At 44.1% G+C, this 12,162-nt stretch overlaps 1 protein-coding gene across 1 annotated transcript; it reads left to right on the forward strand.

The window, feature by feature from the left end:
* The first annotated feature begins 1,680 nt into the window (after positions 1-1,680).
* CLN5 (CLN5 intracellular trafficking protein) lies at positions 1,681-9,134 on the forward strand. Its single transcript, XM_041419909.1, has 4 exons — positions 1,681-1,890; positions 4,568-4,733; positions 5,941-6,166; positions 7,966-9,134. The coding sequence occupies exons 1-4, from the start codon at positions 1,760-1,762 to the stop codon at positions 8,475-8,477; spliced, it is 1,035 nt and encodes a 344-aa protein (XP_041275843.1). The 5' UTR covers positions 1,681-1,759; the 3' UTR covers positions 8,478-9,134.
* Positions 9,135-12,162: the final 3,028 nt, after the last annotated feature.

Consider the following 12,162-nt stretch of genomic DNA (forward strand, 5'->3'; position numbering starts at 1 on the left):
ACATGTATCTTTTTGAACAGATTAAAGAGCTGGTATATTACTACACTCAAGCTATGAAACACACATGATTACTGGCACACTTTATTTTCTATCAAATAAATCCAGAGATTTTATAAATCAGACACAATTAACATGCATAAGATTAAAATGAGATATGGAAATATAAGTATGTATTGATTATGTAAGCATGCATTAAATTAATGTATAGTGCTGAATGGCATGGATTTTATATATAAACACTATAGAATCAGACAGCAGGGAAGTGAGGTAAGGAAATGTTGCTGAAATTAAAAGCTTTAATGTTTTCTGAACATCTTTAGTACCCCAGCATTACTGAAAGTGATATTCAGCAGCCTATCCTGCATTTTTATGAAGGATGCAGGGTATTCCACCTGCAGTTTTGTTTGAATATATAGCCCAGCACAGTGCTGACTAGAGAACTGATTGTTCTTTAGGGGCTCACAATAAATGAGCAGGGATATTTTTCTGGCTCCTGATAGTCAAAAGTCCACAGCACAGTTATTATTTACCCAGTGAATAGCATACACGAGTGTTTTCACTCTGGATGCCAACTACTAAACTTGCCTCCTGTACTCCGATGCCAGCATAGCCAATTTTGAACTCTATGGAGCTGGAAAAAAACTGTGTTTTCTGCAGGGATGCTGCTGACAAACCTGTCTTAACAGTTTCTCTTACTTATCTGCAAGATAGTTCTCACCATTACCATAAAGATCAGAGAATAAACTGCTATATGATTCCTGTAATATAAAGTGTTATGATTTTAAAAAGTGTTCTGAAATGGGTCATGGATATACAGACTTAGCTTGAAGCCCTGAAAAGTTTCAGACAAGACTTCTGGGCAGTCTGAAGAGGCTCAGGATTACAGGGTTTATCACAGCAAAAGCCTCTCTGCCATTTGGTGAAGCCTCACATCATCATCACAGAGCCAGGCCCAGAGGTCACCCCCTCCAGAGGTTCTGGGTGTGCGGATGGGCACTTGATGTGCCTTTTACAGAATAACAGAATCAGTTAGGTTGGAAAAGACCTCTGAGATCATTGAGTCCAACCTATGATTGAACACCCCATGTCAACTACACCATGGCAGTGCCTCCTCAGTGCTGCATCCAGTCTCTCCCTAAATACCTTCAGGGACAGTAACTCCACCACCTCTCTCAGCAGTCCATTCCAATATCCAGTTACCACTTCTGTCAAGAAATTCTTCCTAATGTCCAACCTGAATCTCCCCTGGTGCTGCTTAAAACTATATCCTCTCATCTTGTCACTGGTTACCTGGGACAAGAGACCGACCCCGACCTACAACTTCCTTTCAGGGAGCTGTAGAAAGCGATAAGGTTCCCCATGAACCTCCTTTTATTAGGCTAAACACCCCCAGTTCCCTCAGCTGCTTCTCGTAGGACTTGTGCTTCAGACCCTCCACCAGCCTTGACGCGTCTCCAAAGCAGTGCGTGAAACGACAGACGGTCCCTGCTCCAGATAAACAACAACGACGTGCAGTTCCTCCGACCTCCAGAAAACTCGGTCGCAGTTCGGCCGGGTGACGTTCCTCAGGGATGATTCGGCACGCGGCTGCCTTCCCTCGGGAGGAGGAGGAAAAGCACCCGCACTCGGTCAGGCCCCTGCCTGCGGCCCGGGCACCGCCGGCCTCCCCGGCGCCGTGGGCGGGCGCGGGGGCGGCCCTTTCCCGCCCGGCCTCCTCCGGCCGCGCCGCTTACCCCGCAGCTCCGGGCCCGGCTCCGACATGGGCGCCGCTCGCTGCTGCCGGCTGCTGCCACCGCTGCTGCTGCTGCTGCTGCTGCTGCTGGCGCCGTGGGCGCCGCGTGTGTCGGGGGAGCCGCGCTCGCCGCGGCGGCGGTGGCCGGTGCCCTACAGGTGAGTGCCGCCCGAGCGCCTCGGCGGGCCCGCCAGCGCTGCGCTGTTCTGCTTCTCTGTGCATTAGACTGGAGAGGCCGTGGGAAGCTTCCCCTTTCTAATCTCGGGGTGGTGATCATTGACAAGGTGTTCGGCGCGCTTGGCTCGCCAAGAGAGCCGTAGTGCCGTGCCAGGCCGAGAGCTGCCCTTGGTCTCAGCAGCGGGAGGGATTGGTTCCCCGGGAATGACTGCCCGCATTTAAACACGCTCCTTAATGCCCGCAGAAAAGGTGGTGTTGAGGAAACCGGGGTACGGGTTTTTTTGCTTTTCAAATTTAACTTAACGTCATGCTTCGTCACAAATGAAACGGTACAAAATCCCGTTCGCTGCTCCAGAGCTGCCTGAGCTCCAGAATTCTTGGTGGTGTTGGGCCACAGCTGCACACTGTGGCTTGAAAATAGCGATAGATTTGGCCGTGCCGAGGAAATGAACCCCTTCAGAAGAAGCACTACGCTTGATTGTGTATTTTGCGCGGGTTTGCTGTTTGTAAAGGGAGTAGTTATCAATGTTTAACTGCAGCTTAATAATACATACCTGAAATTTTGAGAGCCTGTTGCACAATCCCCAGCAGTTAAATTTGTGTCAGGTGATGCCTGAAGTCATGAGTTGTTGGGATTTTCCAGCAAGTTCAGGAGTTAGACTGAACCTTGGGATGGTCAGATTTGGAGAACAATCCTGTTGGAGATGCTCAGAAATGTGGGTTTTGAGTGTTTCTTGACATACTTGCTACCTTCTTGTCACATGCAGTGCAACGGGTAAGGGGTAATTGAAAATGTAAGGTATAGAAATAGGACTTGAATGTGTGGTTGGCCTAAGTTTTTGTTTTCTGTGTGTTTTTTTCAGACATACTTTTTAGGGTTTGGGGATTGTTTTTCCCTTCTTTTTCTTTTCTTGCCCCCCTCAGCTAACCAGACAAGATCTGGACAAGCTGTGCATGCCAATTGGTCACGGTAACACGAATATAGGAATGGTGTTTTAAGTGAAATACAGGAGTGACTGTAAAGGAACTTGGAACAGGAAGACTTGTTGCAGTGGGTTGATCATGGCTGGATGCCAAGTGCCCACCAAAGTCACTCCATCGTTCCCCTCCACAAGTGGACTCGGGAAGGAAAATACAGCAAAGTATTTTGAGGGTTCATGAGTTGAGATAAGGACAGGGAGGGATCACTAACAAAATACCGTCACAAGCCAAAACAGACTCAGCTTTGGGATATTAATTGAATGTATTGCTAACAAAATCAGAGCAGGATAATAAAAAGTAGAATAAATCTCAAAAACACCTTTCCCCACCCCTCTCTCCTTCCCAGGTTCTGCCTCCTCCCCCTAGTGGTGCAGGGAGATGGGGAATGGGACTCAGGGGCATTTCATCAGATGCTGTTCCTGCCGCTGCTCAGGGAGAGGAGTCCTTCCCCTACTCCAGCGTGGGGTCGCTTCCACAGGAGACAGTTTTCCATGAACTTCTCCAACCTGAATCCATCCCACAGGCAACAGTTCTTCATTGACTGCTCCAGTATGGGTCACTCTTCCACGCAATCCTTCAGGCACAATCTGCTCCAACATGGGTCCCCCAGAGGGTCACACTTCCCACCAGGAAGCCTGCTCCAGCATGGGCTCCTCTCTCCATAGGTCTGCAGCCTGCTCTGTGGGTCAAAGCGTTCTTTAAGGGATCCACCTGCCCCAGTGTGGGTTTGTTCCACAGGCTGCAGGGGAATCTCAGCTCCAGCTCTTGGAGTACCTCCTGCTCCTCCTTCGTCACTGACCGTGGTATCTGCAGGGCTGTTCCTTGTACATATTCTAACCCTGCTCTTCTCTGGCCATAATCACATCACTGCAGTAACTTCTTTTACTTCTTAAATCTGTTATTGCAGAGGTGTTGCAATCAGGTGTTGGTCCTGATTGTGCCAGCCCTGCCCAGTGCAGGGTCCATCCTGGAGCTGGCTGGCATTGACTTTGCCTGACATGAGGCAACCTTCTGGCAGCTTCTCACAGAAGCCACCCCTGTAGCCACCCTGCTACCAAGACCTGGCCACACACCCCCTACACTTGTCAGAAATGTTCTTTGCTGCTTGTATATAGTATGAAAAGGAAGTGCATTGGGTCTTCGGTGTTTGAGGTTTAATAGGAATGAAATAGAAACAATGATCCCAGCTACGTTCTTAGACCACTTTAACTAAATTAACATAGACGGCTTAATTATTTTTCTGGACTTTGCAATATTGTAGAGTCAAAATAGCTGCATCTGGGGACCTCTTACTATAGAAAAACAGAACAAAGTGTCAATACCCATGTAAATAAATTGCCAGGAGAATGTTTTTGAGGCAGATCTCAAACTATCCTTTTCTCAGCATCTGTGTGTCTCTGATCTTGTGCGTGTGTCACCCTTTGTAATCCGCATTATTTCCATGATCAGTACAACATGACTTCCATTTGTGAGCCTTAAGTCCCGAAGTCCCGTTTCTGCAGATGTGTACCCCAGCAGCCTTATGAACTTGAGTACTCCAAGTGTCGCAGTGTCTGGGTCACAGAGTCTGTCGTGGGGGGTGCTGCACGCGTAAGCTGTCCCCTCAGGAAGCCCTGACAGTTACTCCAGCTGCAAAGCTGTGCTTGTCATTCTGTGTGCTTCTCTTTCTCAACACAGGCGCTTTGATTACCGCCCAAAAACCGATCCTTACTGCCAAGCTCGTTACACCTTCTGTCCCACTGGCTCTGCCATTCCACTTATGAAAGAAGAGGATGTCATTGAAGTGTATCGGTTACAGGCTCCAGTATGGGAATTCAAGTACGGGGACCTACTAGGACATATGGTAAGGTGACATTTTTAACAAAGTTAGAATGACAAATTCAGCTGAATTTAACAGCAGGTGTTAAGAATGGGAGCTGTAAGGTTGGGATATGCTTGTATGGAAGAACATTAGAGCACACAATAAGAGCTAGGCTATCCATAGGGAGGATACTCAAAGAGCACTAAGTTTCAAACAAAATGTACAGGATTCAGCTCAGCTAAAGACAAGAGCATGACCAGCATCGTTGGACAGGAACATGTTCCTCTCTGTAGCTGCCTAAGTGCTTTGTATACACACACCATTGTGTACTGGATATCTTTTCTTCTGGGTTATTACCACATCAAGAAAATACTTTTATTTGTCCCTTTATATCAGATAAAATAGTTGCTTAGTGTATTAATTTTTCTCTTGTTAAAAACTCACATATTTGCTTGGACATTGGTATCTGTCAGGAGCAGACAGCCAGCTGGTCAGAACGGTGGATCATGAGAAGTTGGTTGCTTTTACAGTTCTTGAGTGTTATGATGAGTATGGAATTGAAGTCTGCATTCCTGGAGTCATGCAAACATGAAGTCTCAGCTTTAGTAATATTTATAGTTACAGCAGTAGCAAAATTAATCTTCAAAGCATGATTCCTAATTAATAAAGATATGTTATTATATATATGTTATATATATGTTATTAGTTATTTTAATCAAAACCAAGCACAAAGAGTCAAAAATGGAAATAGATTCAAATATTGTTATCTCAGTTGTTAACTAAGTTTGGATTTATGTTTTTACTGTACAGCTTTTAAATGAAGTATTTATATCATTAGTTTTATGGCATTCATTAGCAAGATCTGGTTTTTGTAACTCGGTTCTGCTCTTTATTTCTCTGATACCCCCATGAAGTTAAGGATTCAAAAGTCAGCTTGAGTCTTGATCATGAGCTCCCACTGAGTATCTGCTTCCAGATGACAGAATTTACAATGGATGGATAGACAACCACTGAGACAGCATGATGCTCTGAATAGAAGTGTGTGTGTGTCATGCAGTCTGGTGTGTTGTGCTTCAGTGTTACTGACTTCAGTGTTACTGAATCTAAGACCTTGTAGGAACTCCTTCCACTCTTCTCACCCTGTTACAGAACAGCTCCTGAGCATCTTACCTTCTGTACAGGTCAAGCTGAAGTTGTTATGAAATCAAAGTTTTTGTGGTTTGGTTCTTTGTTTCTTTTTATTTTCCAGAAAATTATGCATGATGCTGTGGGTTTCAAGAGCTCTCTAACAGGCAAGAACTATACAATGGAGTGGTATGAGCTCTTCCAACTTGGGAACTGCACATTTCCACATCTGCGGCCTGGCATGGATGCACCGTTCTGGTGTAACCAGGGAGCTGCCTGCTTTTATGAAAGAATAGATGATGCACACTGGAAGGCAAATGGAACTTTAGTTCTTGTGACCACAATATCAGGTAGATTGTAGATTCTTTGGATAATGTTAATACAAAATATAGAGTCAGCCTGGTCTTCTGTAAAGCAGTATCTTTTAACTTATGTTCTGTAGGTTATTCACAGCAGTAGTCAATGATGCTAATTTCAAACACTCTATTGAATACTGAAAGTGGCATGAGGCTGTTGCCTTTTGAACAATTCACACTGGAGAGTTGTTAAGTGAGAGTCATTTGGTGTTGCTGTACAAAAACACTTGAGTCTCTTGAGTGTAAAAATAGCAAAACAGCTTAAACAGAGTCATTATGGGCTCTTTTCACGTGGCTTCACCAAAACAAAATCTTCTATTGTGAAGTGGCAGATGACTGCTGAGATAGAAAAACTGTTGAAAACATGTTCATTATTGAGCAAACAAATAAGTCATATTTAGAAACAATCTCAAAGATATAAAAATATTAATCTCTATTTCTGTCCTCCTCATTATGTGTCCTAAAAACTGTGAAAGTGTCCCCAGTAATAGGTCTCTGTCATATATTGTAGGACAAACCTAGGCCTTACAGTTCAAAATACATAGGTGATCACCAGAAGAGTTTCCTGCTGCATACTGATCACTGCAATCCTAAAGTAAAAAGGTCATTCAGATAAATCAGATTGATTGCACTAGCAGTGGAGTGAATGACTTAAAAAAAAACTGCACTGAGGACTTGGAGAGTTACATTTTGTGTGACGAAAACTGCTTAGTTTCTAAAGTTGGTGCAGTGTGCAAGACACAGTGGAGAGTCAGCTTACAGCTCTTGTGACGTGGTGCTTTGCGTGTGCCCACTTCCACCCTTAGCAGTTTTGCTGGCCTCAGTCTCTGCATAATCTCTCCAGTGCTGCTAAGAAATTCTAGGCAGTTTTTTAAACAAAGAAGTAAAGTGGAGTTGTTTCCATGTGAGTTTGTAGTTTGTGACTGAAGTATTTGATGCCTGATACAGTTGGATTCTTTTGTATGAACACCAAGTTAAAATTTTTCATATAGCTGGGGAACTTGTCGTTCTTCCTTTCTCTGTGGATTATTTGATGCCCAAGAAAGGTGAGGCTACACTGGTGTCTCATGGATGCATAGTTACAGTCTTCCTCGCCTTTCTCGCTTTCCATTTCCATGAAACTTTCAAGGAAGTAGCATCTCTGAGAGTTTTCAGAGTTGTCTTGAATTTCACAATAACTGTCACATTTCTAGTCAAAGAGGGTGAGCAGATGCAAGCGCAGATGAACAGCATCATGAGCTGAACTTGCTCCCTTCAGAGAGCTGGCAAAAAGCATCCCATCTTAGTGGTCTTACATCCCACCCATCATTTGGCTCAATTCAGCTTTGCCAGCTGTGGAGCTGCTAAATCAGCAGGGTGGCTCAGTCTGCGTCTCTTTTGTGAAGAGACATGAAAATTTCTGCTCTGAATTTTTGAGCTTAGTTAAAGTGTGAAGTGCAGAAATGTCTATTGGTCTGGTGAGCATCTCTTGTAGACTGTACTACCTCTGCCCTGTTTGTCTGCATGGATAATGCAAAATGAGAAGTGTCACAGTTCTCTGGTGTTTGTGTATTCTGGCATAGTAGCAGGAAAAGGATCAGGAAAAGGAATCACAGTTCAAATAACCTGCATGTAAATGCAGTTTATTCGGTTTATTTATTGCCCCTCTGACCTAAGCCTTGTATCTGTGTATGGTGAGGTAGTGTAGGTAAACTTTTGCAGTAGAGGCAGGTGAACCTTGAAACAGATGGAAAATATTTTGAATCTTGCATTTGTTACCTCATCTCTGCAATACTTATTTTCATCTCTTACAGGAACCATGTTTAATGAAATGGCACAATGGGTAAAACACGACAACGACACTGGCATTTACTACGAGACCTGGACAGTTCAAGCAAGTCCTGACAAAAAGTCAACAGTGTGGTTTGACTCTTATGAGTGCTCCAAGTTTATACTGAGAACCTACCAGAAGCTAGCTGACTTAGGAGCTGTATTTAAGAAGATACAAACAAACTACACAAGCATCATTTTGTTCAGTGGAGAACCTATTTATCTGGGGAATGAAACATCTATTTTTGGACCACAAGGAAACAAGACACTGGCAGCAGCTATAAGAGACTTTTACAATCCATTTAAACCTCATCAGAGTGTCAGAGAGTTTTTTGTGGATCTTTTCAAAATAATTGATCGTGTTATCTTGAAGCATCAGTTTTACCTCTTTTACAACTTGGAATACTGGTTTTTACCTATGAAGTCCCCTTATCTCAAAGTAATTTATGAAGAGGTCCCTTTGCCTGTTGGAAACAAAGCATCCTTTGGTGTATGACTACCTACTGAAGAACAAAACTTGCCTTTATGGCAAAATATTCTTAAGGATTTTGGAGTGCTACCATGATGGTGTTAAAGGGTTGTATGCTTCACTGCTGACTGTAAAAACTGTGTTGGGAAGGTTTTGCTGAACCAGGTGAAAGACTCTGCACTTTTCTTCTTACTACTTGTATAAGACGTTCATGAATGCTTCAGCATCTCTGACCTGGCCGGGTTCTGTGTAAGCATGGCCCCCTGCTGCCTGAGGGGAGACTGCAGCGGCTCCTCTGGCTGAGCCCTGCAGTTCCACAGGGGGAATGGGGAGGCAGCTGTCGGCTCTTGGCTCAGGTGCTCTTCACATGCATGGCCACGTGGCATGGCCACCAGCAGAGGTGGGACACAAGTTACAAGGACTGACTTGCTCAGCATGAGTGTCTGGATGTGTCCAGTTTCTTCAGCATGTGCCTTACACTGATGTTCCTGTAGTTCTTTGGTTTGTACAGCTGGGGCCTATGAACTATTCTCTGGTATTCTGGGGCAGTGAATGTACTGGAGGATGGCATGAGTGATGCTTTTTCACCACTTTGCTTCCTTCAGCTGCACTGTAAACACTATACAGATGGCTCTTCTTCAGTTCATGTGTTCTGTGCCACAGATAAAAGCCAAACTGCCTGCCTTCGTGTCGACTCATGCATAATTGCAGTGTTCTATGATCCAGTCTACTATCTTAAAGTCTACTTGAGGCTTCAGTTGGGTCAGTTTTGTAGAATTTGTGTATATTCTTTTCAAATTTTTTTAAAAGATAGAAATTTTAATATGAAAGAAGTAATGACAGCTTGTGGGGCATCAACATTGGAGTTAAAAATCCATGCTTGTCACAGAGCTGCCTCTAAAATGTGACTGCAGCCTCTTCCTAGCAGTGATGTTTGCTGTAGTGGTGCTGTGCTGTCCTTGAGTCCTGTTCCAGGCTCAGCTTCGAGCACTTTGGCAACTATTTTGTTCCCTTTAAACCCAAGGGACCAAAGCCAGAGGAACACTGGCTTTCTGGAAGCTGCTGAGGTGCCTGCACACTGAAAAACCACAGCTGCAGCAATGTAGTCATTTCCAAGTGTTCACTGCTCACTTGGATGTTTTTTTTAAAACTAGCTATGGGATGGATAGTGCTCCTGCAGAGGTTATTGCTGCCTTGTGGCCAAGCAGGAACACAGGAACAAAACTCTGCAGTTTCATTTTGCTTGAGCCCTGCTGCAGCCAGAGCGGAGAGTATATAGTGCTTGGATTCAAATAATAAGAATGGCAGAAAATTACCCTTGTATTCAGAAAGTCATTAAAATTAATTAGTTGAATTGCATTATCATGTAATGGGATGAGCATGAGAGGTAATGGGAGAAGAATGAAAGGATAAGCATACCTCTCTTCAAGCTGCTACTTCCACTGAGAAGTGAAATTCATCTTTTACCATCGACTGAAAGACCCGAGTCTTTTTAGCCAAAGTCACAGGCCCTTGTGACTGAGCTCAGCTTTGGATTAAGATACTGTCATGGTTTCACCCCAGCCAGCAATCAAGCACCACACAACACCACAAGGAAGGTAATCCAGAGGCCCTTTGACTAGGGAAGTCAAAGGGGCTGCAATAAGCCTGTCTACAGAAGTTACATTCTCATTGATGCACTTTATGTCTCTGAAACCCTCAATGTTAAACCCACTTTTGTCTTCCCAGGAAAAAGCCTCAATATCACAAACCACTGTTCAAAGCTCTGAAGGGAAAATAGGATCACAGAACCAAGCTTATAGATCACACTGCCAGTGATGTGGGGATTCCTCCATGCAGCCACGTGTCTGTTTCACACTTTGAACACTATCCTCACTTTAAGGTACCAATTGTCAATGCAGGAGTTGCCCTTTATATAACACATGAGTTCCTTCTGAGGCCAGTATTTATGAGAGAGCTCTCACTTTCTTTGCTTCTCTCAGCTGGGGGGGGGTTGTGTGTGAATTAATTGTTCAGACTGAATGCACAGCTGGGTGGGAATAAACTCCACCAGTACAAACTGCAGTCCTGAAAGAAGTGCCATTGTTGAAGTTAAACTGGAATCACTGCACTGGAATGAGTTGAAGTTGTTGAGTGCAGTGCTCTCTTGTAGGTAGAATCCACAATCCTTGAATTAGGCCTACAGAGTTAGATACAAAAAAACCCAGAGAGGTGATAAATAGGCTAATTCTGCAAAGTTTAGACAAGCCCAGAATAGATCCTTTTAAAAAGGAAGCATTAGATATCACAGCTTCTGTGCACCTGATGATCTGCTTGTGACTGAAAACCACCTATTCACCTCTAATGCTTAAGGATGGCCTCCTCCTGAAAGTCACACAGGGAACAGTAGGTAGGATCTCACCTCATTTCACTCACAGCCAGGTGGTATTAGCACTTGCCCAACAATAGGAACCAGGGGACTGTCCAAACTGCCAGGCTCAAGGATAAGCATAGCATTGTGTCAGTGTCACTCAGTCTTTACTCACACTTTGAATACAGGATTTGTTCATCGCTTCAGACTGTGCTTGGTTCTGCTCCCTGCTCTTATGCACATTTCACTTGAGGGCAAAAATATACAATCATTCTGTACTACAATGATTTCCAAGTCTGCACACTGGTCTTGAGCAAAACTGCTGCATTACCACACCTGTGGGCTGCTCGGGGTTGTAAGCCACACTTCATTCCATGAGGGTTCTCCAGCAAAGCAGATCCTGGCCCATCATCCATCAAGGTCAAACAGAGTGTGCTGCTCCTGTTTCTCAAAGCACCACACAATGAAAGTCACTGGTACCAATACTCTCTGCCTTCCCCCTCACAAACCCACCCCCAGATGTTCTGGATTAAGAGAGCTGCTGCCTTCAATATCTTAACTTGTCACCACTTGGATTCAGAGGTGAGATTTGTCACTGCACACATTAACTCCTACCCAAAACTGGACAACTGAGCCAACACTTGCGTTTTGTTATTCTGATAATAAGAAATAAAGGTGAGCTCAGGGAAAACGATACATCTATGACATTCACGTTCCTGTTTCTAGTGAATTTTGTGAGTCTGTGGTACTCTTTACTACTTGTGCCATGGTTTTATGTATTTGAATTGTTTCAACATCTAGAAGGCAAAAGAAGACACAGAATTTGCTCAAAAAGCACTGTAGGCTTGCTGGCAAGTTTATGTCATAGTTGGATTATTTGAACAAAGAATGCAGTAATTGATTCAATGTATAAAAACTGCTGACCTCCCATGGAAGAGGGAGACAACTGCTTTTAAGCAGTTTTCTTGTGGTGAACATCTTAATAACCAGTATAATGTGGTGATGCATGCAGGAAGGACTTTTTGAAGTCAGTGCAACAACACAGGCTTCTCAAAGCCGGCCAGTTACCTTGATGGGGTATTTGAAGCAGTTCTGCTACAGCCAACCCTGCCACCTTCAGCTCCTAATACGCTGGGTTTCAAAGGTGTGACTTCAAAGGAGTGGGATCTGGTACTGAGGTTGTGTTTGCCTTTCAGTTAGTTATTCCCACTACCAACACGTTGGCGACTTACCTTGCAGCATTGGGACACCTACAGTCAAGGTCCAAAGAGCTTCTGGCTCCATTACTAATGGTATTACTGCACATTAATTTAGTGAAAACTAAATCCTATTCCCCAGACTACAAATGCTACTCCACCTTTC

The sequence above is a fragment of the Onychostruthus taczanowskii genome, unplaced genomic scaffold (assembly GCF_017590055.1).
Source record: "Onychostruthus taczanowskii isolate IOZ18803 unplaced genomic scaffold, ASM1759005v1 scaffold62, whole genome shotgun sequence".
Lineage (NCBI taxonomy): Eukaryota > Metazoa > Chordata > Aves > Passeriformes > Passeridae > Onychostruthus > Onychostruthus taczanowskii.